At 39.2% G+C, this 27,995-nt stretch overlaps 1 protein-coding gene across 5 annotated transcripts in view; it reads left to right on the forward strand.

The window, feature by feature from the left end:
* LOC101858024 (dynein intermediate chain 3, ciliary) overlaps positions 1-18,183 on the forward strand; it is a 35,639-nt gene extending 17,456 nt beyond the window's left edge. For 2 of the 5 annotated variants that reach the window (XM_005098002.3, XM_005098003.3), the window contains 8 exons: positions 4,091-4,226; positions 7,580-7,726; positions 8,554-8,646; positions 11,183-11,254; positions 12,693-12,851; positions 14,261-14,386; positions 15,304-15,348; positions 17,323-18,183. In XM_005098002.3, coding sequence (XP_005098059.1) covers positions 4,091-4,226; positions 7,580-7,726; positions 8,554-8,646; positions 11,183-11,254; positions 12,693-12,851; positions 14,261-14,386; positions 15,304-15,348; positions 17,323-17,346 — 802 coding nt within the window. In that variant the 3' untranslated portion in view covers positions 17,347-18,183. The remainder of the gene's footprint in view (positions 1-4,090; positions 4,227-7,579; positions 7,727-8,553; positions 8,647-11,182; positions 11,255-12,692; positions 12,852-14,260; positions 14,387-15,303; positions 15,349-17,322) is intronic. The other 3 variants (XM_005098005.3, XM_005098004.3, XM_005098006.3) reach the window with 3 other exon arrangements.
* Positions 18,184-27,995: the final 9,812 nt, after the last annotated feature.

Consider the following 27,995-nt stretch of genomic DNA (forward strand, 5'->3'; position numbering starts at 1 on the left):
GAGAGAGAGAGAGAGAGAGAGAGAGAGAGAGAGCTTGTGATCAACTGACGGACCGATTGATAGACAGGGGGGAAAAAAGACTGTCGAATAAGGACTGTTTATTTCTTTCAGAAGTTTATGTTATAGTTTCTGGCAAAATGCGATAGGGGTGCCAATATGGAAGAAAAAAGGGCAGCAAGAAAGACTGCAACACCTATAGAGGCATATCTCTTCTCAGCCATGCGGGGAAAATGTATGCAAAGGTCAAAGAGCTACGCACTCGCGCAAAAGCCGAACCACTCGCCTTGCTGCAGACAGACGCCTGTGTCTCCCCGCGACACCCCCCGGTACAGAAAATTATCGAACAGACAGGAGAAATAATTTTTCTCTCAAGATACTAAAAGAATTAATTATGATAAGAAATGGTGAGAGACAAATTTTATTTAATTTAAGACAATGATAGCATGATTCTAGGCTAGTGCCATAACTAGCTTTATGTGTAAGACTGAAAGTGAATGGCCTTTGCATACATGAACAGTGAACAAAAGAGAGTTGATGTCAGCTTTATCTGATTGCTAATAATTTGTCTTGGTTTATTAACTCTTTCCGGACGTATCGCCAATATATCCACGCGAGTCCACACCCTTTGTGGACGTATCGCCAATATATCGGCTACGATGGGGTGCCTCAGTTTTGTTTCATTTTAAAATGATCCACTATTTATACGCACTTTTTATTGTTATTGAAAACTTGGAAAGAGTTTAGGAAACTAAAAAAATCTAGTTTCACTTTGTCAAAACGTCGGTGTGGCGAAATACGATTGAATTAGTTCTTGCGGTCTTGCATCAACAAAATGATCTAACTGGACTCAGTATAAATATCATTACTCAAACAAAAATTTGAATATTGCATTCAAATAAAAAGCTGCACATTCAGAAATTTATGGAGTCTGCTCTTGGCCTGTATATGATAAGATAACAATGCAGATTTACTTTCACATGTTTAGTGTGTGTAAATTTTTCCATCACAATGTATTTTTCTCACCACCATCGCCATTTCTAACCCTTTTAATGCATACTTATGTCCAAAATTAATCCTTGTTTCATGTTGGAATGTATTCTCCTTTCAATTTCCTTCAATTTAATATATCATATGTTACGTTTTGAGTGATGTTTATGCTTCTATGAAGTTATTTTGTACATTCCCTGTATAGCTGAATCAAGTCACAGGTTAATGGACGTCAAGACCCCAATGCAACTACGTCCGGAAAGAGTTAATAATATTATTGACCATAATGATTTTGTTTCCTGTTTTTCACAAAGTGGAGCCCCCAGTAAATCATCATTGTGTTGTGGACACACAAACAGATACAATATGCACGCACGCACGCACACTCACACACACACACAGACACACACAGACAGAGAGAGAGAAAGACACACACACCCACACACACACACACACACACACACACACACACACACACACACACCCACACACACATACACACACACACATACATACACACACATACCCACGCACACACACATATACACACACAGACACACACACACACACACACACACACATAATCCACTTCTCCGTCTTACCAACATGGGCCCCCACTCAGAAATCACAGTTCAATGTGACCCCGTCTGAAGCGGCCTTGTTAGCCCTACCTACCAAATTGTGCCTTGTAAGCTCAGGTGGTAGGCTCATAATGAGGTGTTCGGAGAAATGAAAAGTGTCAAACAGTTCATACCCTAGCGTTAGGTACTTAGGTCTTGGGCAAACGTTGTACTTCTCATTGAGGTTTAGAGCGGAGATGTGATCGCATATGCATGATCTATGAAGCAAAGTATGATCTGAAATGAGGGAACTTAACGTATTTCGTCCCTTCAGACTTCAGAGTGGGATCTTAGGGGTGATTTTTGTGTGTACTAAAATTGTTATTTTATTTTGTTGTTGTTTTTTTAACAATGAAATCTTAAATGAACTGGGATCATAAAGGGTGGGATCTTATGTGGAAACTACTATAACAGATTTAAACCAGGTAGAGTTCTATTAACCCTATCCGTACATCGTGTTTTACTATCCTATCCATACGACGGGGGAAACTCTGTGCCACCACTTCCCAGAGAGGAAATTTACTCTTTAATCCGATCCGTACGCTTTACATAGCAGTCTGTCAAAAACTTTTTTGAGAAATACTGAAAGTTTCAAAGAGATCTTCGTACTAGAAGTTATCTAAAATGTGAAGAATACAACCGAGGGGGTGCAAAATGACCCTAGGGTGTATGGATAGGGTTAAAGGAGACCCTAACTCTTATCCAACCCAACCCACTTTGCTTTACCTGATATGGTTTGGTGTCGTTTTTAATACACTTTCTTTGAGGGAGAAGTTATTCATCAATTTTGTTAGTCAAGTACTGATTTAATTTTATTTTAAAAATATGGAGCCCTTAGATATCTACGCTTAGACAACAGTAATAGTAATAAGATGAATGGATTTAAAAACATAAGATAAGTCTGATTGACCGATTGAGCTCAATAAGCTTAGGTGTGTCTGATTAGTATGAAAACAAGATATATATATATATATATATATATATATATATATATATATATATAGAGAGAGAGAGAGAGAGAGAGAGAGAGAGAGAGAGAGAGAGAGAGAGAGAGAGAGAGAGAGAGAGAGAGAGAGAGAGAGAGAGAGAGAGAGAGAGAGAGAGAGAGAGAGAGAGAGAGAGAGAGAGAGAAACTTACACTCTAGACCTTGTCCCGCCAAGATACAAATTTGCATAGCGCACACAATGGAAAGCCATCTGCCTATTTAAAAGTTGTTTAAATCAAGTATCTCGGTCTTTCTGCTGGGGTGTTGAACACTTAAACACTGCACAGGTGTAAGGTATTTTTACTAACTCACCTGCCTAATCTCAAGAACCTCAGAATAAAACCTGTGGGCGCTGCTGCCCTATCATCTAACAGCACACACCACAGGACACTTCATCCCGAAGCCTTTATTTTCTCTGTGGAGGCCACTGCCATTGACATGGCTCTGGACTCCGTAGAAAATTCCCCAACAAATCTTTCCTTCTCTTTTCTGACTCTCTGTCTTGCATCACTTCACTTACAAACTACACACTTTTATACCCCAAAATAGTTAGGTAACAACAAAAAGTACACTCTTTGACTGAAATCAGGGGAAATATTGTGTTAGCATGGCTACTTAAGAAATGAGTAGGTGGATCTCCTGGAGAAGGAATCCTAGTCCCTTCTGCTGGGATCAATGACAGAGACTCTCCCACAGACTGACTTTAAAAATAAAGTAAAAAAGTACACCTCCAGTCTGTGAGAGACACATTGGGAGAAACAAATTAATAACGAACTCCACAACATCATGCTCAAATTATGTCCAAGAAAACCTTCGGGCCTCTTCTGAAGAAACAAAGTCATTTTTACTCAATTACGCACAGAACACACTTCCCTGACCCACAAACATCTCCTTCAGAGAGATGAGAAACCGTTCGGATGCGACACAGATTTTACCATAAGACCCGTCTTAACAAAATGTCCAGACTTCGGAGAGATCCGAGGGTACTAATTTAAATGCAAAAAATTGCCAGATTTGTTGTCTGTCGTGGATCCCTGAAGAATTCTTGATTTTATAAAGGCCATTGATCTTTACGGTAAATTGTAAATAACACTGTTAAAATTTGAAAAGTTGTTTTACACCACGGAATTTTTTAACCTTGAATTTTTAGCATTTTAAATTGAAATATTGACCAGAATCAAGCTGTGCAGTGAACTTTTGTGAATGCCACTAACTTGTGTTTCGCGCGCTCATATGACCTTATGCAGTTGCGAGCGCCGTAAAACCCTTACTATACTAAAACTAAACAAAACCTTTTTGCCCATAATATATAGCTTTCAGTGCAAAAATTGGACAGTGCACAGTGCCAGTTGCCCACAGTTTCGCTACGAGAGAGGGCTTCTATCAGGCATGGGTTGCCTCCCACAGAGTAGCCTCCATTACTATAAATAACCTCCTTGATCATGCTCCTCTTTGATGTCTGGGTCACTTTTGAATTCACTTTGTGTATCTCCTCAGACAATACTCATCATACCTGACAGACGGTTGTTGGAGTCCTATCCGGCCAGCAGTATTCTTCATCACAAAAATGGATGGCACTCTGGATGTTTGGGACATCATTTTCAAGCAGAATAACCCAACCTTGACATTACAGGTGTGTAAAAAATAGAATTGGTCTTTCTTGTTTTTACACCAGAAAATTTTTGCCAATATTATTATAGTTTGGTTTCTCTGCAATGTATATATTATATATATGCAGGTGAAAGTTGACAGGTTGAAGCTAGGATTTACTCAAAGGTATTATTGGAATGAAGCTGCATTTGTTTTTGCTTTGGACACTAAAAAGAACTTTTAGAATGTTATGTGTCACGGTGCGGGGCGAATCAGGCGCTTGGCAATTTTTGGACATCTGGAGTTACAGTAGTCTCTGCCTAAACGCACGGTGCTCGGGAGGGCTCCTTAGCGTGTGTTTATACGGAGCGTGCGTTTACATGAACCTTTGCAAGGGGAGGAAGGGACGCAGTCATCTCATTGCCTTGATATTCTAGTGACCTCCCTTTGGGGTAGGGGTCACTTTGGGCTGATAATGTGACGACACGTGACTGTTTTGTGAAGGATTCCCCGACAGAGTTTAAGAATACAACGGCGTTGAAAGGGGTGGGGGGGGGGGGGGGGAGAAAGACAAACTCAATGTAATGAATCTGCACTATAAACGTCGGGAACAGACAGCCTAAGAGGAAACTGTTGGATATAGTCATAGATCTAGTCATAGAGACGACAGACCAGCCACGTGGCTTTCCAAGCGACTTCCCCCGACCGTAAATTCATTCTGAATCATCCTCGAGAAACATTTTCTCTTGTGATTCGTTGAACAAGTACGTTATAAGTTCTTCGAGCGCAGCTTATTAGGCTTATTTGGCTAATCTTTATTCCTATAGAGGCCTGTCTAGTGTTTTACGGCATTTACGCATGTCGCGCATCAGGCCAAGATCCTAGATCTAACTAAACATTACACGCAGTCACTCAAACTCAAACACCAGTCAGAAACCTTCTATCAAAGATACATTTCCAACGACCAATCAAAAAACATTTCAGCCCCCCCACACTCACACACACATTTAACCGACCAGCCCTAGACCGAGACCTGTGCGTCAGTGGAAAGTAGGGTGTGTAAACGCAGTCCATCACTCTCTTTGTACGGCGGGAGGGGCACTCTGACCAAATATCCGGTTTTCTGGTAAATTCTAGGCTGTGCAGGTTGTAGTGGAAATTTTCCCTTGCCAAGCTTAACTTGTCGGCGTGTGTCGCGGATCGGAGCGTGCGTTTAGAGGGAGTGACCGTGCGTTTGTACGTCTAAATTATATAATTAAACCCCGTCAGATGACGAAAGCGTGCGTTTAGAGGGAGTGACCGTGCATTTGTACGTCTAAATTATATAATTAAAAACCCCGTCAGATGACGAAAGCGTGCGTTTAGAGGGAGTGACCGTGCGTTTGTACGTCTAAATTATATAGTAAAAACGCCGTCAGATGACGAAAGCGTGCATTTGAGCGGGGCGTGCGTTTATGCGGAGACTACTGTATTGGTATCATCTTAAGGCTTGGTCATTTGTCTTTCTTTTGATGAAAAAATACTCATCTATTATAAATAAAAGTCTAGATATTTGTGATTGAAAGAAGTGAGGGTCGCCTGGTTTAAGATGTAAAATAAGTGAGAAAATAGTCTTTATAAGTGATTCCCAAAGCTTTAGTGTCCTTGGACACTGCAAAATTACGTTTTTGTGCCACTGATCAACATTTCTTAGTAAAATCTACACAGAAATGTGTTTTAAAATGGACATAAAAGGTATTGGACCAAAAAACTGCTAAAATAAATTAAATAAATAAATAAAAATTGCTAAATGAGCTGGAAAATGCCAGTTTCTTCGATTTCATTATTTTGACGAGTGCCTGATTTCACCAAGCTGCCTCACATACCTTTGATAACTTTGAGAGGGTGGAAAGTGGTGCAATATGAAAACCAGATGAAGGAAAAAAGCCCGGAACCATGTCAAGACTTACTGGATAATGTGTTTTTCCTTCTAGGCTACTTCCATTGAATATCTAAAGAAGCCCCTTTTTGATGAGGCAGATGTGTTGTTGTACTTCCTGTAATAAAAATTATATTTCCAGTGATTTAAGTAGTAGAAACTTCTCTCCACCCTGCCTTCCCCCCACCCCCACCCCCTCAACTTGAAGAAAAAAATTGTTTCATGCTCCAGAGTGTGAAGTCATTATACATGCTATTCGAATATCATGTGTGAATAATTTTTGCTACATGCTACATTCAGGTGTTATATGTATTCACTATTATTCACAGTGCAATAAATTGGACGTATGATTTTCTGGCACACATGCAGTGCAATATGATAGTGTCAGATCACCTTTCATAACACTTTGAATTTCAAAAGGGGGAAGAGAAACTGATTTCAACAGCCTACTTTTATTTCTTGGAAAAACATTCATTGAACATCACAAGTCAAGTGCCCTTGAGCTATTCATGCGACTAGTGAATATTATTGAATAGAAGTGAATAGATCTACTTCTTAGTGGCACATTTTATTACTCTTGTTGGTTTCACCTATCTCTCTGTCTCGTAATCATCAAGTACAAAGTATTGCTGTATTTACCTCAATAGTTTTAGATGTACTATGCTTTAATTTGACAAAGGATTGAAAAAAAATGAGAGAAAACTCCATTATCTGCAAAAATCACTGGCCATTTGAATGGCTATGCCATGCTTTGAATAGCTGTGAGTAGTGGGAAAATTGTGAATGGGCACAATTTTGCTTGCAACTTCATAAGATCATATGAGCTCCTTGGACACGTGAAATTTCCACGTTAGTTCACTGCGTGGCCTGGTTTTTCTTTGCAATGTTGAAATAGTTGAAGTATTTAAAAATACTTGGCAAAAAATAGTTTTAAAAGTAGTAATTAATATGTTTAAAATAACAATATTTATATTTTACTGTAGAGGCCAATGGTGTTTATAAAATCAAGAGCTCTCTTGGAACCAACGATGGAGAATAAATTTTAAACATAAGTGCATTTTAAAAAATTTCTGCGGGTTTTTCCAGAGTCTGGACCCTGTATTAGAATGTGCCGAATTGTTACACTGGCATTGCAGCAGACACAAAATGATTTTTTATCTCCAAGCAGGAGGTATTGCTATGTCAGAGAGGATTTTGTGGGCCCAAGTTGGGCATGACATGGTGGAGTTTATTGTTAATTTGTTTACTCCGATGTTCCTACGACAGACTGGAGATGCAGCATCTTTTCTCAAAGCCGTTAGAAGGGGCCATTAAAAAATTATAATCGATGAAACTTAATTATATAAAATATTTCAATTAACTAGTTTCATGTCAGATTGACAGAACTGGGATGTTTTTCTTTGTTTGTTTATCCAGTAGTTGAGTAGGCCTACTGATTTTGTCTGTAAGTTTTACTAAATTTCTGTGATCTTTTGAAGGTGTGCGATGTACCGTTGCATAGCCTAAGAGTGCAGGAACAAGGCAAACTAGTCGCAGCAGGATCACATGATGGCACAACAACGTTACTGGAACTGTCTGAGGGGCTGTACACAATGGCTCGCAATGAGAAAAACTTGGTCACAGCAGTAAGTTTCACTATTTCTATACTTATCTTAAGTACTCTCTTTTTACAGATTCATGGTGTAGCGTTTATATATGCTTCTCTGGCTCTTGCAGAAGACCTGAGTTAAATTTCTGTGCAGAGATAATTTTTATTGAGAGTCTCGGTCTTTCTGCTGGGATGTTGTATTCCTCTCAGCCCGACAAGCAGTCAAAAACTGCATCCTAAATGGTCTATATCTATAATATTATATTTGGGAAAGTTCGTCACCTAGGCAGCCTAAAACTTCCCAACCACTTAACTTTCGAATTTAAAAAAATTAATAGTGGTTCAGAATCATTTAAAGGGTGCACAGTTTTATTGAGGAGTCTGAAGTCATTCTCACATTGATTTTACAGTCAGGTTTGATGTGAAATTTGATTTACTGGCAACAAGGTGTGCATGTAATGTGACCAATTGGAATCAACAGTTGTGCTGTAATATGTATCGGCATCAAACTTCATTGAGATCTCATAGAACAGTAAATAATCACTTCACTACACGCAAGTTAAGCCCTTTTACTTCTACAAAGTTGCATATTTTTTGTTTCATGATTTGATTAAGGTCAAAACTACTTTTTGACATTTAAACAAAATGGCACTCCATTCTTAATTGTTCTCTTAAGAGCCCTTAGTTTCAGTGTAAAGGAGATGCACATGCATACATAGTTTTCCATTTGTGTCCTTGACCTTAGCTCACATATTGAAGAGTCATTTATTGCCCTACTTTTTGCGTTTTCCTTGATACATATACATCAACTTAAATATTGTTTTAATGTTTATTCACTTGTATTTTGGGGTGTTTTTTTGTTAGATGTTTGAGAGGGAGACTCGAAGAGAAAAGATTTTGGACGCTCGACACAAAGAAATTCGTCTGAAAGAGAGAGGCAAGACTGAAGGATCAAAGGTAAATACACTGACGGACTTTAACTTAATTTGTTATGAATGTTGTAATGATATGGGACATAATCCATAATCCACCACAGTTGCTTGTCCATTATATTATCAGTTGTTTCCCTTCCATTGTAAAGTTCATAGTTGCTTTGTCGTGGCATTTCAAAACACCGCCCGGGCTTCTGAGTATTATCTTGGTCTTCTGTAGAACAGGTCTCGGCTCTAACTCAGCGAACGTCTCTGCCGTCATGATTGAGAAATCTGCACCCGTGTCAATCTTAAATTGCATTTTGTGTGTGCCGACAGCTACCTTTGTTTTCCATGGTGCTCCATTACTTTTAGTTTCTATTAACAGTAGGTATGCTTCTTCCTCTTCTTCATCTTCCACTTTTACTTCGTTGATTTTCTTTCTTGTGTGGCACATTTTGGCAAAGTGATTCTTCTTGGAGCATTCTGTACATGTTTTCCCATATGCCGGACATTGTCGTCTGCCGTGGGATCCCCCCACAGTACTGGCAATTACGCACGTCTTGCTGGCCACTGCTTCCTCCGCGTCCCCGCAGAGCGGATCCTCTGTGTGGTCCCCCTTGCACACTCCCATGTTTGAGGGTTCTCGATCCAAAGGATTGAATGGCATCGACATTTGGCAATCTTTGCTCTTTGATTTGAGCCTTTACTCTTTCTGTTTGTCTTGCCATAGTGATAGCTTTCTCAAGGGTTAAATCAGGCTCTAACTGAAGTTTCTCCGACAATTCTTTGTCAGTAATACCCAGGACTAGCCGATCCCTAATCATATTGTCCTTATCTGGGAAAGCTGTATGCTCAGAGAGTTCGTATATACTTCTGACGTATTCTTCTATGGTCTCTGTTTCTTTCTGACAACGTTTGTGGAACTGAGCTCTCTCATGAATTACATTTCGTTTTGGGCTGAAATACCCATCAAACTTGGTCAGAACTGTGTTGAAAACATTGCTATCATCCTGTGAGAGACCAAAGGTAGACAGAACCTTTTCTGCCTCAGGGCCCATTGCATATATATGAGGCTACTAACTTGGACTTCTTCACTTTTCTTCGTCAACTCAGACGCAGTCCTAAACCTAAGAAAAGTTTGTCTCCACGAAGCCCATGCTATTGATTCATGAAAGTTAAAATTAGCTGGTGGTTTGAAAGTCATGTTTCTTACCGTGAGGTTTCTCCACGTTATATCCTACTCTCGTGTGGTTCTTCTGTCTCACTCACTCACTTCCGACACCATGTAGCAAGGTTCCCTTCACCAGTCAAAATGGCCCAAAAACTACTAGAGACACAGACACAGCTTTATATAGACCCCAGACCCTTTGTTCTCAGAAGCCCTGAATCTCAAGACAATGTGAGAACTGCTCATGGAGTGTTTACAATGAAAGGGAAACAACTGATAATATAATGGACAAGCAACTGGAGTGGATTATGGATTGTGTCCCATATCATTACAGTCCCATATCACTACAAATGTTAAAACAGATCAATACTTAACTCATTGAGAGAGAGAGAGAGAGAGAGAGAGAGAGAGAGAGAGAGAGAGAGAGAGAGAGAGAGAAAGAGAGAGAGCAACTATTAATCCTTGGAAGTGTGCACCGTCTCACCGGAAGTAAATCAAATTCCCTGACGCCAAAGCAAAACATGGGGGTTTGGTAGGAGTATCAGCTGAGATTTTTACGTTCTACTGAATAACAACCATTTACAGCTCAACAGATGAGAAAAGATATATAATATATACATATATATAAAAACATATTATCTTTTCTCATAGCCTTAGAATGGGGCATGAAAAAATTATAATCAATGAAACAATTACAAAGCACAAAATGCAATGAAGCGAACAGTTAGCAAAGTAATATAGTGGAACAAGTGATAACACATAATGTGTAGTTGTTCAACAGGATGGCATCACTTTATCAATCAATGTCTTGGCCAAGGAATGCACTACAAATTCAAAAGAACTTGCAAACTCATTGGTCAATATTTTAACTTTGACCTCCAACTTACTACATCATTTACCATGTAAGGAACACAGAAATTTTCCATAAAAGGAAGGTCAGGGTCTATGCCTTTCACTACCTTATTATTACAAAGTTCTTTCTTACATTTTTGGCCTCACTAAGACCATGAGGCCAGAGACCAAATGTTCTATCTGCTCTATCAAAATCGTAAGATTATTTGGAGTTGTTACCAAGATTTTCAAAGAATTGCAATAAAAAAGCTTGACATGTTGTGAAGCTCAACATTTTTAATGTCAATGGCAGATTTCTGAAACTAAGTACTGAGCAGATAAAACTTTGTAATTCTAGGGTAGTGCTTTATATAAGGCCTGCACACTTCCTGGTAGAAGTAGGGCAGACTTATAAAAAGGGCCATCATGTTTCCTAGGTAGCCCAGCTCACACTCTCCGTATGCAGGGCCGTCACATTTCCAGGGTTAAAGTCCGCTCCTTAACAATGATTTTTCTGTGAATTTGATCACACTTATTTGCCTGTCAATAACAGTTATATAGCAGGTATTTCGCCATACAGGTAGATGACAAAGGAGATCAAAAGAAAGCAAAACTTGAAAAAGAACATGGTAAACAAGATGAAGCTGCCAAGGTTAATGCTCTTGTTTTTAGTGATGGAAAATTATTGTTGCTTGAAAATTATTGCTCCAGAATTGTTTGTGTTTACAGAATTCCTCTTGTTACAGATTTGTTGTGGTTGAAGTTGAGGTTTGCAATTATGTTTGTGTTTGGATATTATGTAATGGATGAAGAATGCATTGCAAACTTTTACCAATTTTCTAAGTATGTCGTTAAAGTGTTGACATGATGTGTTTTTTTGAATGATGAAATTGTCAAAATATATGTGACGCCCTTCCATTATTTTCCTTCATATTAATATGACAATGCCAAAACTGTCCAGTGTGTTCTATTTGTTTCACTTTTCAATGACAAATAGAATTAGAGTAATTAGATGTACAGACTTTGAAAAAAGTTTAAAGGATCTGGGAAGATGAATTCAAACTGTAAGCTTATTTGTATGCCTGTGTATTTTAACGGTGTTCAAGTGACCTATCATCAGGATTTGTTAAATCTATCATGTAGCCTTGTTGGAAATTCAAGTGCTCGTCGAAATAATGAAATTGAAGAAAATAACATTTTTCCACCCGATAGGCAGCTTTTATCAATTTTTTTGTTTGAGGCTGAATGCCTTTTATGTTCATTTCAAAATATAGTCCTGTATATTTTATTGAAAAACATTGATCAAAAGCTCAAAAAATATAAATCTTCAGTTTCCAAGATTTCTCAAGCTTTGGAAGTCACCAAACTTGTCAACCAAATTTCTTGCTAATTTTACCTGTAACACCTTCAATTGCAAAGATCTTGACTTTTATTCATGATCATAATCATTATTTTTCTCACCCTGCACCAGGGTATAGGCCATGAACAAGCACGTTCCACCTTTCTCTATCCTCTTGATCTTATCCCATGTCTTCCCACTTTTCTGTAAATACGATATATTTGTTCCCCCGAGCTGAGCTGCTTCTGTCCAGACTGTATCCAATGGGTTTTTGCTGACTCCTAATATGTGCAGCTGTATCTCTTCATCTCTTGTGATACTTAAGAATTCTTTCCTACTTCATTCGTGGTGCGAACGCTCCGCGACACAATCCGGAGAGACTTGTTCGACAGAGAAGGTGTCTAGTCAGAAGAGTCCTTTAGGCTTTGCTATTTAAGATAGATGAGTATTTAAAAAAAAAATTATCCAGATAGATGAGTATTTTAAAAAAGAACCAAAAGCAAAGCAAATGAACAGGCTTTAAGATTATAACAATAATTCAGGATGCCCCAAAACTGATGAGTGCCTGATTGCACCGCACTTTGACACCATTTTATTTAAAAATAAGGAAAACAAATTTTAGTTTATGATATCTTGTTCTGTAAATTTACCTCTCATGATCTTGTTTTACCATTTCAAATCGGGCTGATTTGCTTTCACATGTTTGGTGAATGTAATTTTTTGAATGGTTCATTTTTTTCTTGCCACATAGGCCGAAGGGGAGGATGGAGAGAGGACTAAAGAAGAAGAAGAGCCTTTTGAAGAAGAGAATCTGTACGAAAAGGCAGAGACAGAGTTTTTTAGCATCATTGAAGCAGAGAAGAAAAAACAACCAACTCCAAGTCAAGATTTTGCTGAAGTCGAAAAAAATGTGAGAAATACTTTTTGAGGGATTTTAGACACTTTTTGCTTTTGATTTTGTCTGCAATAAACTTCATTTGCATCAAACACAAGGCAAATGCATAAGCTTTCAGATGGTACCTATAACTCCAAATGCCCAACATTTGCCTTGTGTTTGATGCAAAATATACTTTTAGAGTGATCGATGTTGTTGGTAGGTGCCTTTTGATTCTTTTGTGTCTTCATGGTCATTTTTTAAACCAAATATGTCGGTACCACTCCCCTCCCTCCTCTCTCTCTCTCTCTCTCTCTCTCTCTCTCTCTCTCTCTCTCTCTCTCTCTGTCTCTGTCTCTGTCTCTCTCTCTCTCTCTCTCTCTCTCTCTCTCTTTGTCTCTGTCTCTGTCTCTCTCTCTCTCTTTCTCTCTCTCTCTCTCTCTCTCTCTCTCTCTCTCTCTCTTTCTCTCTCTCACACACACACACGCACACACACACACACACACACACACGCACATAAATGGGCATACATGCTCACACTCAAATGCACACTCGCTCACAAATATTTATAAACAACAATATTTAACAAGCATGTCTTTGGATACTGACACACTGGCTCTTTGATTAGTCATATTTGTTTGTTTTTTAAATTCAAACTCAAAAATTGTCTCTCTCTATAAGCAATACTTTTTGATACGCAAAGAATAGTCATAATTAACTCTTTCCGGACGTATCACAGACATATCAGCGCGAGTCCACACCCCTTGCGGACGTTCCGCCGATATATCAGCTGTGATAGGGTGCCTCAGTATTGTTTCGTTTTAACATGATCCGTCATTTATAAATTTTACTTTTTATTGTTATTGAAAACTTGGAAAGGGTTTAGGAAACGAAAACATCTAGTTTCACTTTGTCAAAGCGTGGGTTGGGGAAAAACGAGTGAATCAGTTCTTGGGGTCTTGCATCAACAAAACGATGTAACCGGACTCAGTATAGATATCATAACTCTAACAAAAATTGGAATATTGCTTTCAAATAAAAAGCTGCGCATTCAGAAATTTATAGATTATGCTCTTGGCCTGTATTTGATAAGATAGCAATGCTGATTTGCTTTCACTTGTATGGTGAATGTAATTTTTTCAGTTAAAATTTCTTATCACCATCACCATTTCTAACCTTTGTAATGCAACTCTCGTTTCGTGTTGGAATGTATTCCTCATTCAATTTCCTTCCATTTCATTTATCATATGTTACGTTTTGAGTGATGGTTATGTTTATATAAAGTTATTTTGTACACCACCTGTGTAGCCAAATCAAGCCACAAGTTAATTACGTCTACACCCCCCAAAAAACTACGTCCGGAAAGAGTTCAATAATATGATAAGTGTTTTGAAATGTTTTGAAATGCAAAGCTGTTGTGATTATGAACTATGCGTATTGAACAGGACATGGAAATGGAAATTCAAAAAGATGACACATTAAAAATATTCACTGGGAGTCCTGATGAGACTGAAGGCTCAAATATTAAAACAGATCAAATGAATAAGAAAAACATTGACGGGCAACTAAAGGTAACTTTTCTTTTTGTCTCTGGATGACTTTTTAAATCCTGGTTCGTTGAGAATCAGTTTATTCATAAATGTCGTTTAGTTTCAGCCTCCTTCGAACTTGGGTTGTTTTTTTTTGTTACATTTTATTTCTTTTGTTGCTACCATGTGGTTCCTGTGACCTACTTGTTATACTTCATTTTTAAAATTTACATCATTATTGTCTTAGTCTACTTCCTAGAAAAAATATGATGATAATAAAAAGTAACAAGATTATGACAATATGCATCTCGATCTGTAGTATGCCAAGAAACATGTTCTGACAAAGGAACACAAACACAAACTGACAATCACTGTGGCTGCTGATCACACTTGTTGTTGGAAGAACAATCTAACTAGCTGGTAAAATAAGATTGTGGCTATTATCTTGTTGACTCACTAGTGACTGCAGCTCAACCAATGTGGAGGTCCAGTATACTCGTTACTCCTATAGAGTTCACTCACAGTTACACTTTGCTCCTGTTGTATTGATATTATTAGGTTTCGTTCTATGGGTTGCCTATGCTCCTACCAGTTTGTTGTTAGGAATACATCAATGAGACTAAAAACTAGCCACTCTTTTATGGGGCTCGTCTAGTAACTGTTTGTCCAACTCTTGAAAATTTTGTTCAAATATTTTACGCACTACCTACATCGTTATTAGAGATTAAAAACTTTATGCTGAGCACAAGTAATTTTTTATTTCTGTATATTATGCAATACTCACAGGTATTGCCTTCATGATGGGGGTATGTTTAAAAGAGGAATGGACTTAAGTGGTGAAAGAACATTTCTTTTACTACTACTAATTGATACATTACTCTGTAGAGTAGCTGAAGAGTTGTTATATCATGCTCTTTCCAAATCTTTTTGAAAATATAACCATAATCTTTTTTTTACAGAATGAGGGTGAGACCGGTGATGAAGAAAAGAGCAATGGAGAGCCGGTGAGTGGTTTGTCAATAACATCTGCTTGGTCCTCATCTGTTTTGAGGAAAATAAGCTTTCATTATCATTGTAGAAGTTTTATAGATGTTATAAATTTTTGTTATTGAGTGTAGTTTGAACTCAATGACTTTATTATAGTGATAAATGTAAGCTTGGGATTGATTACATACATCCAATTTCCAAACATAGTTAATCTGAAAGGATTAATATACAGCCCAAATACAGTAACTATCTTCCTTACAAGGAGATTTCAAAGAAAAATACAGTAACATTTATGTCACGATGCGGTGGAATCGGGCGCTCGTCAATTTTTGGGTATGTGGAGTTATAGGTATCATCTGAAAGCTCTTGGGGGCAGCTAGTTGCCTTGTGTTTGATGCAAAATATACTCATTTATCTTGAATAGAAGTGGAGATATTTGTAATTGAACAGTGGGGGGGGGGGGGGGGGTTGGGGGGTGGAGTTCACCTGGTTTCAGAGGTAAAATTACAAGAAAATGACTGTTAAAGTTTGGAACTTTCAATTGCATGAGAGTCCTTGAATACTGAAAATTTACGTATTTTGTGCCTTTAATCAACCTTTTTCAGTAAAATTCATATGAAAATGTGTTGTTATACAGACATTAAAAGTGTTGGGCCAAAAAACAAAATTTGGCCCCCCAAAAATGGCGAAACTTGTGGAAAAATGCCTGTTTCTTGTATTTCATTATTTTGATGAGCGCCTGATTTCACCGTACAATGCCTCACGCATTATTTTTTGCTGCATTTTTTTCTTCTTTAAATTCTCAATAAGGTCATTTTGATTAAAAATCGCCTTCTGTATGATTCTGTGAGATTGAAGGATTGGAAGCAGGATAGATGAGGATTGAGCTTTAGATGGCTCTCAACATTTGAGATGAAAGGGAAAAAACATTCGTTTTGCCTTTTGCTCCCAGGGTAATGCTACTGAAGTATGCCTCATGTGGTGTTTTCAAGAGAACCCCCTCCAAACCCTTTAATCCATATAATATATTTTATTTCGGTAGGGTCGACCTATGGATCACTTTTATGAATAAACCATGCACTCTTAAGACTTTGCAGTCACACAGCCAGCAGTACAAAATACCCCTTCTATTCAACCAGCCAGGAGAGCGCTGCAGTGGACTTCTTGGGCCTGGCGCATGCGCCAGGTGACAGGAACAGTTAATTTTCACCATCGCATTATTGCGCTAAGTGACCGCAAAGTGTAAAGCCCTCAAAATTTTAACAAAGGTAGAATTCAGTATTCCAAAGAGCATGACAGAGCTTTATATTCATGATTTTGAGTTTAAGAATTTACAAAATTGTAGGTTTCGTTTGCTGTCATGTAGCATTATGTTTAAGCGTAAAGTTGCGTGGATAAATGCAAATCAAGTGTGTGTCAGTGGCACAACGTTTAGGGAGTGGTCACAGAATCAACACATGATAAACCTTGCTCAAATACAGGGCACTCTACTGTGGCAACCTGTAGTGATAGAGAGCGAAAGATCATGTCAGTTTGTCAGTGTTTTAGCTGCCATCTGCATACACTGTATGCTTCCTACCTGAGAAGTGTGGATAGATTTCCGAGCGTTCTAGGATCTGCTGGGTTAATAGTAGTTGTAAAGTGCATAGAGCATGCTGTAGAGTGTGGATATGTGCCGTATGAGAATGCAAATATTATTGTGAAAATGTGTAGTATTCAAAGTATATGAGCATTATGTACACCATTGGTTGTTTGAGACATTTTTCTCTTGGTTCAACCTAATTTTCTTCAGTCGTAAACAAATTAACCATGGGGGTAGATTAAGAGGAAAAAAAAAGAAAAATGAACCGGTAGAGATATTCTGAAAAAGTGCCTGCGAGACTTGTCAATTGGTCTTGACTGCAATGGCAGTCAAAAGCAATGCTTGATGCTAATATGTGCTAAAGGCATGGGAGCGGCTAGTTTCACTATAATTTTATTGTTTCTTACAGGAGACTGATACGAAAAAGGATTAGGTCGTCCATACTGCTTTCCAGGAAGACACATTTATGAGGGCACAGGAAAAAGTCATGGAAAAACAGGTTGCAAGAATCTTTTTCTTGAGCTGAGACTGTGAACAGAATGCTTTGTTTTTTGTACTGCTATTTTGCTTATCACATGGCTAAACTATGCTGTTGATTTTTGGGTTTACGGTTTACGCTAAACATACATGAGAAATTGACTGGTTTAAGAGGTGTAGAAGGTTTGACTTGCTGGTTTGAAAAAAAGAATTTATCTGTACCAACATTATGTATGTGCCTCTTATGCTTTTAAAATGGGAATTGCTGAGCTCTTTTGACACACATCTGATTCTGAAACTGAAATGATTTTTAAACTGAAATGATTTTAAGTTATAAAAGCAGTATTTATTGACTTGTACTGAATAGTTATGCTCCGATTTCAAAGGTACGCTGGTGTACTCATTTTTCTTAAATTTTTCTTTCAGAGCCCATCATTTATGGTGATTTATTTAGTATGAAACGTATAAAAGATTCAGAGCAACAAATAATCTACAGTCACTAGAAAGAAAAGGCCATATGTATGTTCCAAATGTGAAAAATCCATTACTCATGCTGAGAAGTTGATATTTTTAGCTGCTTTCTGATTTGAATGTAGAGAAGAAAGCCTGCTTCAAGTTTTCATGTGTCAAATTATGCATGTTCGTTTAAAAGATAAGAACTTTATGTATTAAGATTGTGCATAATGTCAGCCTATTTTCATCTTTCAGTCTGAAAACATTACTGTTAGCTGTGGGAGAAATAGCGAAGAAATATTGATCCATATATGAAAAATAAAATGTACACGACCCTGATATAACTGTTTTTATATTTGAGTACCAAATATACCAAATAATTGTGTTCATTCTGCATTGAATGATAGTAACAATTCGTTAAATTCATTATAATAATATATATACAGGTGTGGTAATAACAGGGATCCGGTAATAACCGGAATTTTTTTAAATCCCTGTTTTTTCCTACTCTTTGTCTCTCTATTAAAAGTTATCAGCAATAACAGGGCCTCATCGGAGCCCAATCAGTTATAGCAGGGACTAGGCTTGTTAACAATGTGTAAAAAGTGAGAGAGAGAGGGAGAGAGAGAGAGAGAGGGAGAGAGAGAGGGAGAGGGAGAGAGAGAGAGAGAGAGAGTAGTGCAGTGATATAGCAAGCCCATGAAAGCCACGCCACTACAAGCACACGCTGTGGGTGAAGTGAGAGAGGTCTGTGATGTGCTGCAGACTATGATCTAGCCTTAAGCCTAGCTACACGCACGCGTAATGTGTCTTGCGCAGGCCTGCCACAAGGCCAAAATCCCTAATCGTGGGTACTTGTGGCAAATGAAACTACCCATGAATAAATACAGCTGGATTAGTCCACAAATATTTACTTCCCTTGCATTTCTGATTTACAGGGATCTGATATAACAGGACTTTTTCTCTTGTCCCACCATCCCTGTTATATCAGGTTTCCACTGTTGGCCATTATATACAGTCGAGTAGTTGAACCTGTGTAAGGCGGAATTGCCAGGGAGTCAGAAAAACTGTTTGACCTACAAAGGAACAAATTTGGGTCAAACTATGAAAAATTCAAAGTTTTGATTTATTACTTCTTTGATTTGAATGTGATATTTCATATTTGTATCCCTATGGAAAAGTGCTTTAATAATGTTTTGGAAGCAAGTCTTTAGGGTGTTCCAAAAATTGCCCTGAGAGTGTACGCTATACCACAAAAATTACATTTTCCCTAGTAGGGTAAATTTGATTTTCTGTTGTTTGACAACATAGACAAATTATACAGTGCGAAAAGCTTGGGTTTTGAAGATTCTGATTATCGAAGAGTTTCTTCTATACAAGTAAAAAAGATCGACTACTCGGAAGAGGAATCCCCCTATGCAAATGCACTTTCTTTGTTTTGATTAGGTTGGGTAACCATGTGGTTGGCCTAATTTTTTCCGTTCTCATTTGCAATCTCAAAGTTGTTGTTCGGCCAGCTCTGGCATCTCGGCGCTTGTGCAGTGAAAACGGAAAAAACTTTTCTGTGTTGCCCTGCTTGATTGGCAAAGTTCACTAATTCCGTTTTCCCTTCTCGGATGTAAGCAAAAGAAGAAGAGGCATTAGGAGATAAGGAAAAGGAAGAGAAAAGAGGGGAAAATCTATGAAGGTGGTGGATTCCTTGGTGGCATCTAAGACATCATTGCTGTTGTTGCTGTGATTGTTACACTTTATTCTTAAGAGTTTATTTTTGGGTCTGTTTTTGTGTGTAGAGTACTTGTGAAAGCTTTCTTTGACTTTGAAAACCATTTTTCTCAAAAATCATGATTTTGATTGGGTGACAAGACTAAAAACAGCTGTTCTCAAAAAGTATTCAAGCTAGAGCCTTCAAATTTTCAGTGGATTAAGATAAGACGTTGTTGTATGTACAGATTGTTGTTGTTGTTGTTGTTGTTATCGACCCAGCAACGGCTGGGCTCTCGCCTTTCTGTCCAATGCCATGTCGAGCAACAAAAAAAAAGGGCTCTATTGTGAGTCTATACCTTGGTTATGTCTGATCTTCCCTTGAATATAATAGCAATAGCCGGCTCACTATGTGCAGTACAACTACTTGCAACACCCTTGACAAGGTCCAAAATAATGCCCTTCGTTTCATATGGTGACATGAGATCCACACCTACCGCTGCAGGTGAAATCCTTTCAAATGTTGAACTCCTGGGAATCCGCGGAGATAAAGCAGTTTTGGAGCTACATGACATAACCAAAAGAATGTGTCTCAACCACCCAAACAGGAAATTAGTAGAAACATGGAAACCAAAGAAACGAATTAAACAAAATTCAATCATGCATCACATCACAGAACCAATAGAGAGTCTACCACATCTACCACAAAACAGAAAAAGAAATCAAAAGAGTCAACCAAAACATCCCTACCCATCATTTTTTTTAAAGCCAATCATTACAACATCTCTCAGTCAGAGACAATAACACAAAATGTTCAGACCCAGTGACGCTGCTCACGGTGAATCAACCCTACAAACAATGATGGACCGTCCATCAACAGCATGCAAGGTCTTCAGCTTGGTCACCAGTGTTTAGAAAGCAGTCATCCTTACTCAGGAAGGTGCAGACCAGGGTCATATTTGGCTGAACGACAAGGAACTTGAGACAGTGGACAAGTTCTGTTACCTGGGGTATCAGCTCTACTACTACATCACTTGATGATGAGATCAACTGGGGAAGCAGCAATAATTTTTGAAAGGCGACAAATCGAGCACTGTCCACCTATCTTTCTTTCCGATCTGTCGACCGAAGGTCCCGTCCAGCAAAATATCGACCCCAAATCCCCGCAACGCGAGGCACCCTGTTGACCGTGGGGTGCGACCCGTACGACCGGAGAAGAGGATCCTGGTGGCTGAGGTGTGGCTTTCCTCACCAACCCGCCATTTTGGCCCTGGATTCGGTCTAGACGGGCGGGTGCAGCGGCCTACTGCTCTCAATCGGTTGCGACCGGTTCATAGAACCGGTTTTTAGCTAATCTTGGTTGGAAGGCGAGATTTCTTGCCGTCCGATTGGGTGTATACCTCTAGGGTAGCCCTGACACCAGCTATGGACTTCCGAGCGGTGTCCCCTTGTTGGACTCGGTGGCGGATGGGGAGCCTTGGAGATGAATAAAACCAATAATACGGATCCAAAGACAAAAATTTCTCCCCCTACCCCTATTCCCAACCAGTCCCTGTCAGGAGGAGCGGATGCGAATCCTGAACCGGGCGAACGAAAAAGTTTAAGAGAGGACGACAATGTCAGTATCTGGGACCTGCCTAGACAAACATCGCTAGGATGGTCACCTTATTTGGTGATCTCCTCAGCCGATGAGTCACAAAAAAGATAACATCTTTAAGCGTCTTTGCCATTGGCAAAGCTTTCAGAGCCTGTGGCATCCCCAGACCCAAAAAAGTCCCCCCCCCCATGGCTTTGGCGACCTCTTGGTGGAGGTTGCCAACGTGGCCGATTCCGTACAGTTACGGAAATGTACATCGTTTGGCGGCATCCCTGTAAGTGTTGAGCCTCACAGGAGTCTCAATACTTCCAGGGGTGTTGTAAAGAGCCGTGACCTGGACGGCTGTACGGAGGAAGAAATGGTGTGAGAACTTGAAGGCGTCACCCACCCTCGTCGTGTCATAGTGCTGCGAGATGGGAAAGAGATCCGCACCAACACTTGGATACTGTCCTTCGACTGTCCAAGACCTCCCAAATTGACAATAGAATACTCGGAACTAGCGATAAAACCCTATATTCCAAACCCGATGCGTTGTTTTAATTGCCAGCGCTTCGGGCACACTAAACTAAAATACCGACGAAATGCTGTTTGCCCTCGCTGTGGTAAGGAGGGTGAATCCGAGGAATCCTGTACGTCAGTTTCTCGGTGCCCAAATTGCTAACAGGGAGGACACCCAGCATATTCAAAGGACTGTTCCAAGTATTTACAAGAAAAAGCCATCCTGACCCACCCGAGCGAAGTTCGGAGGCACCTTTGCCCAGGCTAAGGCAGCAGTCTTCCCGATGGGATTAGAATCAACACAGAAGACGAACGCAAAGGCAGGCCCCAAAACAGCTGACAATGGAAAAAACCCGGTAAAATTCCTAAACGTTAAAACACCATGTGTGTCCAACAGAAGTCAAAACCAAAAAAGCGCCACGACAACCCGGAGGACATGGAGTATGGAGCGCTCCCTCCACTCATCCCCTCCAAAATCTCTCTCATCATCTTCACCCCCAACACCCTTGCCATCTCCACCTTCATCCTCACAATCATCCTCATCCTCACCACCATCCTCATCCTCTCCTACATCATCCTCACTCTCATCCTCATCCTCACCACGCTTATCTTCATCCCCACCACCCTCACCACCTCCATCCCAACCCCCTTCATCCAATAAAGCCCCTCCACCCACTCCTCGCACCCGCTCCCACTCCTCTACCCGCATCTGGGACTCCGGTCCTCCTCCCCCTCCACACTCTCCTTTAAAAAAAGCTGAGGTCCACCGTGACCGCAGCCAAACCAAACAGACACAATGGTCACCTACGACCAAAAAGAAATGTACCGAACCCGTGCCCTCCAAATAAATAAAAATGGCAGTTCTTCAGTGGAACATTCGCGGTTTGCGTGCAAACCAGACAGAACTCTCCCATCTTTTGACCTCACACACCCTTGATGTTATCTGTGTACAAGAAACTAAATTTCCATGCCCTAGTAAGATGGGAGGAAAGTGACGGTACAATCGAAGACCCAGTGTCCAAAATATGTCATGAGTGCGCTAGATATAGATCATTGAGACATTAGGCCGCTGTCCTGGGAAACGAGCTCTGCTGAAAATCAATGCTGACAGTAGGAATGCATACCCTCTGGCAACGAAAGGGTTAAAGTTTTGCTGGAGCTGCACATGTTATCAAGCTTAATAGGGGAGAGTGGTAGAACTCGCCCATGGGGAGAACTAGTCCACCTCTCAAAATTGACAAATTTGCAGCCAAAGCCCAACTCAGATAGGCCCTAATAATAAAACTCACTTTTGTCGTTTTCCTTGCAGGAGAGATCTAATTTAATCTAAATGAAAATCAAGTTTTGTTTCCTTTTGTGCACATGCTGGGACACTGTGAAGTGCTTCGTGATTTTGACGACCAAAATCAATTAGATTCTATTCAACGGGCAGTTCAAACTGAATGTATTGATTATTCTTCGTTCAAAAATCAGATACGCTCATTTTATACTGAACAACACACTCTGCGATAAAATAATCCTATAATCACCTACCTGCACTCATCATGGATGAAGTGATTACATCTTTAATGAAAGCAATGCTGATGGGGAAAACTAGCCCAACTACATGTAAAGACACTCGATGATTTTCTATGCTGCTCAGGAAAAGATTTTAGCAGAGTACCTACTCCAGTGTTCCAAGCTGTTTCATGGGCTGACACCGAAAGCTTACGTGAGCTGCCATATACAGTTACAATAGCAGATAGAATGACGTATCCAGCCAAATGGGACGAGGAAATAATGACTGGAAGAGAGTGGTTCTTCGGGTTTATGAGGTGCCGCCCATAACTGAGCCTCAGACAAACTGAAGCATTATCCCTTGCACGAGCTACTGGTTTTAACCGACCGCCACACAGTAGGTGTCTTCTTCGATTTGCTTGAATTGTCTTACGCAGAACCGAGAGTGACAGGTGCTTAAATTTTCAATTTAGACGAGACGAGAATAACTACCGTACACACAGGAGTGTTTTGCAGCTTGATGTGGTAGAGAATGTTTCAGTGGGTGAGTTTGCTAAGAAGAGGAACTTGTCTTATTACATTGGAAGGGTCACGAAAGAGAGGGATGAAGATGATGATGTGGAAATTGACTTTTATAGGAGAAAAGGTGGACCTATTTTTATCAAACCTACAGTGAAAGACATGTCAACAGTCCATATTGACAATGTGAGAGCAATTCTCTCCGAGCCAAATGTGCGTGGAACTACCAATTGAACAAAAGGAGAACTTGTTTTTCCCAATAATTTTGGAGAAATTAATCTCTGTTAAAACACTTTAAGTAATTAAAGATGTGTCTTAAATACAGTCGAACCTCAATACAACATAAAAGATCTTGATGCACCCTTTTCACCCAAGTTAACATAATAACGGGGACATTTTGACGTAGCATACATTTTTTGGCTTTCCAAAATGCAGGAAGGATCTGCATTGCATGGAGGTTTGACTGTTGTGGAGATAATAAGCATTTTGTAACCTTGTTTCACGAAGCTAGAAAATCTAGATCTAAGTTGTTTGTTTGAACGTGTTTTATAGAGTTAATGAAAGAAAGTTTGACTTCAATCTATGTGGCCATGGTCTAATGGGTGAGTTCTCTCCGCCTCTGGCTACTTCTCCCCATTGTGCCATGCGTGTAAAAATTAAATATAGCTCAGACTCAGGTGTTTCTGATTCCTATGTTTTGCAATGGTAATCTCTTTTTAAGATCTTGAATAAACCTTTCGAATGAAACAAACCTGGTTCAATTTTATTTATTAGTTTTTACTTTACAACTTAAAACACGAAAACGAATTTTTGGTGGGCAACTTCTACCCACTCTCCCCTATTAGTTGCTAATGGTGCTTATTATTTTCCCCGGGCATGGTAATCATACAAGACTACATAAAGATGAGGTAAGACTGGCCACAGTCTGTCTTTAGTCTACTGCTGATCCAGATGGCAATCGGAGGTATCCCATTATACAGCCAGCCCCGCTATGTATGACTGCATGTATACATTATATATGTAAGACCAAGTGCCTAGATAAAATAAACAAATGGGTCGCTTCCATTTTTATCTGGAGAATGACTCATGAGCGTTGCTTCTGTCGCAAGTTCATGTCCAGTATCCAGTGTTACAAACTGGGTAAACAGTGATTGCTCATCTCACTTACAATTTGTAGTCAAAAGACACCTATACTAAGTATGCACGTGTCTTGGAGAATGCCATGCGAGCGAAAATTAGGCTCCTTTTTTTCGCTTAGATTGCTTGGAATTTACTCACGTCTGCATGCAGTAGACGCTTGTGCACGCACACAGTACTAACAGTATGCTAGACGCGAGATGCGCGCGCGCGCACTCACTCACCCGCACGCTCGCTTTGCCGCACATAGATCTAGCTTTTTTTAAACGTGTGCAGCTACTTGGTTTGGTTTCATGGCGTCACTCAATTCTTCCTAGCATTTGCACTTTCATGCCAGCGATCAAAAAGTTGTTCACCAAAGGGTATGCTGTGGACAAATTGGAACAGAAATAATAAGTACAAAGAAACTCAACTTTCCGGTGATTTTTAAAATGTACAACAGAACCTTTTACTTTTTCATTGGATGACAGACATTTTACAAGGGAAAGTGAAACATGAATCTTCGCAAGAGGATAAATTATTGACACAAACTTACGCTCACACATTTGGCCCTACCTTTATCAATTCACATGATAAAAACACATCGTGCAGTCGTGCAGCAAGCCCAAATGAATTTTTTGTTACATGTAATGAAATGAAAAATACTGCAGGAAAAGGTAAATTTTGTGGGGCAAATGTTTATTTTTGTCTCCTGGCCACTCCTGTTGGTCGTAGGACAAAATAAAAGTTTGATGGACATGAGAGATTTTCAATTTTTGAACTTGATGTTATGTATTTCCGATATTCCTTAAATAAGCATACAGCGAAAGCATTATTATGTACAAGAAAGAGGTGTGTGTGTGTGTGGGGGGGGGGGGGGGGGGGGTACAGTTACTGAAATGGTATTAGACTGGCCAGTATGGAGACTCATAATATACTTGTAAGAATATAAAACTACAGCCAGCTCTTAGCAGAAGTCTTTTTCCAGTTAGGGGAATTTAAAGCCATTAATTATGATTTAAAGTAAATTAATAGTGTACCATGAAAACAAACAAGTTATTACATTATCGTTATAAAACAATCCTTTTAACCAACAAGGATGCAATGTTACATGCGGTAAAAAAAAAAATCTTTAGGAGTAAAAAACTTGCGTGGAGCACGCCTTGTGAAGGAAAGCTGCACAGATTTCATAATCCCAATTTTTAATCTTTGATGATACTCATTTTCTATGCAGGCTAAATCTTAGCTTTGCATCTTCTTTGGGAGGTTTTGCCCGTGGTCCAAATCTTGAAAGGAATTCTATAAACGGGGGATACAGTTTTGTTTAATTGTTACATGGATTGCAAACGACTCTGACAGTACATGATGTACTTGTTCTTCAGTTGCTTAACAGTGACAAATCCTTAGCTAATAATGTATGTTCAGCACCCGTGTTCATCACCGTTGTTCTTTCTTCGCAAGAGGTAACATCTTTAAACTAATTTTTGTATCCGCTTTCTCCTGAAAACAATCAAGGATGAAGTGAATGATAGGTCTATGAAATTTTATAAATTTCTATAAAATCATATTGTGAAATCCTATAGCCCTACTGAAGAAACAGCTTCAACATTATCCAGTAAGAGCCCATTATTAACATAGATTAACGGGAATATGTTCGAAGAGTTTTTGGTAAAAGACAAAACATTCTACTCTGATCCAGAAAAAAAGAAAGGTGCTGGTAAAATAAAAGGTGGGGGGGGAATTAAAAACGTCTGAAAAATACTGACAATAAAGTTACAGATATTAACATGGACTGGATAGACGACATTGAAGCACACAACTCCCAAACAAAACGATATCCTGCTTTAGAGCCATGGATAATTTAAGATTTCTGTTCTTCACCCATCAACTGAATAATCTTGAGCAACTCTGATTTTAGAGTAAACTTCATGTGAAGCTTAGTTGGTGTTTTATGATGAAATCAGTGTTGGGGATGATATCTCCACACATTTTGACAACATATGATATCTACCTTACAATAATAAAGAAGGGAAAGGACTGCCGGTAAACTTTTACCGACCACAAGCCAAGCCTCGTGACTTGAGGACAGAACTTCATTGGTGCGCAGAAGACGTGTCTCAGTTTGTCAAAAAACAACTGCCATTTTTGTGACATTTTGTTTGGTTTTTTAAAAGTAGGCTATCATTTTCGGCATTCTTTAAAGAACAAAATCGTGTTTGGGGAAAAAAAAGTTGACTCTGGAATGTGCCTCACCTTTCTAGTCGAAACGACGGTACTATAGTGCGGTAAAAATTTGAGGTGCAAGTTATTGTCATTATCTCCTAACCCATCCAACATATTAGTCTCCAGCTTTTGCACAATGACTCGTATCCATTTGTCTTAACAGATCAATATTTTTGTAAACACATGTGCTGTATTCTAGGAAATTCCTCTATAAATCATCATCATCCAGTGCCAGATCTGCGACAGACATCGACGATCATGGTTCTCCAATCATTCCTATTGCTCGGATGCTCTTTAAAAAAAAGCTATGCTTCCCTGATCTTTCTCACTCTCAGTTACCTATTTGTTTAGGTTCCCTAAATATGTTGTCGGGGCCTTCAATTTTGCCAGTGAGAGCTAGATGTTCAACACTAATGTCTATTCAAGTGTCCAAAAAACTGCATTTTCCTGATTGTTTTGAACATTGAGCGTCCCACGTGGGCTTCATCATCCTACTACCTCATTTGATTTCTTTTTCTTCCACGATACTCTCAGCAGTCTCCCAAGAAACCACATTTCTGTTGCTTCTATTTTGTTTTCACTGTCTTTAGTGATTGTCCAGCATTCACAGCCAAATAGAAGAGATGACCATACAAAGCATTTCAGAACTTTCATAATTTTGGTGTTCATTGAGGTGTTTCTATTTTTCAGAATAGGGCTCATTTTATTGAAATTAGCCTTAGCCTCTATAATTTATACTCATTAAAATTTCAGTGGGTGGTTTCTACAGATTTTTGAATAAAAGGTTTAAATTTAAACAGCTAAGACAATATCGCTTTTTTTAAAATCGCGACATTATGTTTATTGAACGCATGTTTTGAGAACTGTTTTTAGCGGAAAAAAAGTGTTCACTATAAAATTATTTTCTTGTTACAAGTTTTGCTACTAAAACGTGTCATTGGTGAGCTGTGACGTAGGCCATTATCTCTCTCTCTCTCTCTCTCTCTCTCTCTCTCTCTCCC

Source organism: Aplysia californica, unplaced genomic scaffold (assembly GCF_000002075.1).
Source record: "Aplysia californica isolate F4 #8 unplaced genomic scaffold, AplCal3.0 scaffold00170, whole genome shotgun sequence".
Classification (NCBI taxonomy): Eukaryota; Metazoa; Mollusca; class Gastropoda; order Aplysiida; family Aplysiidae; genus Aplysia; species Aplysia californica.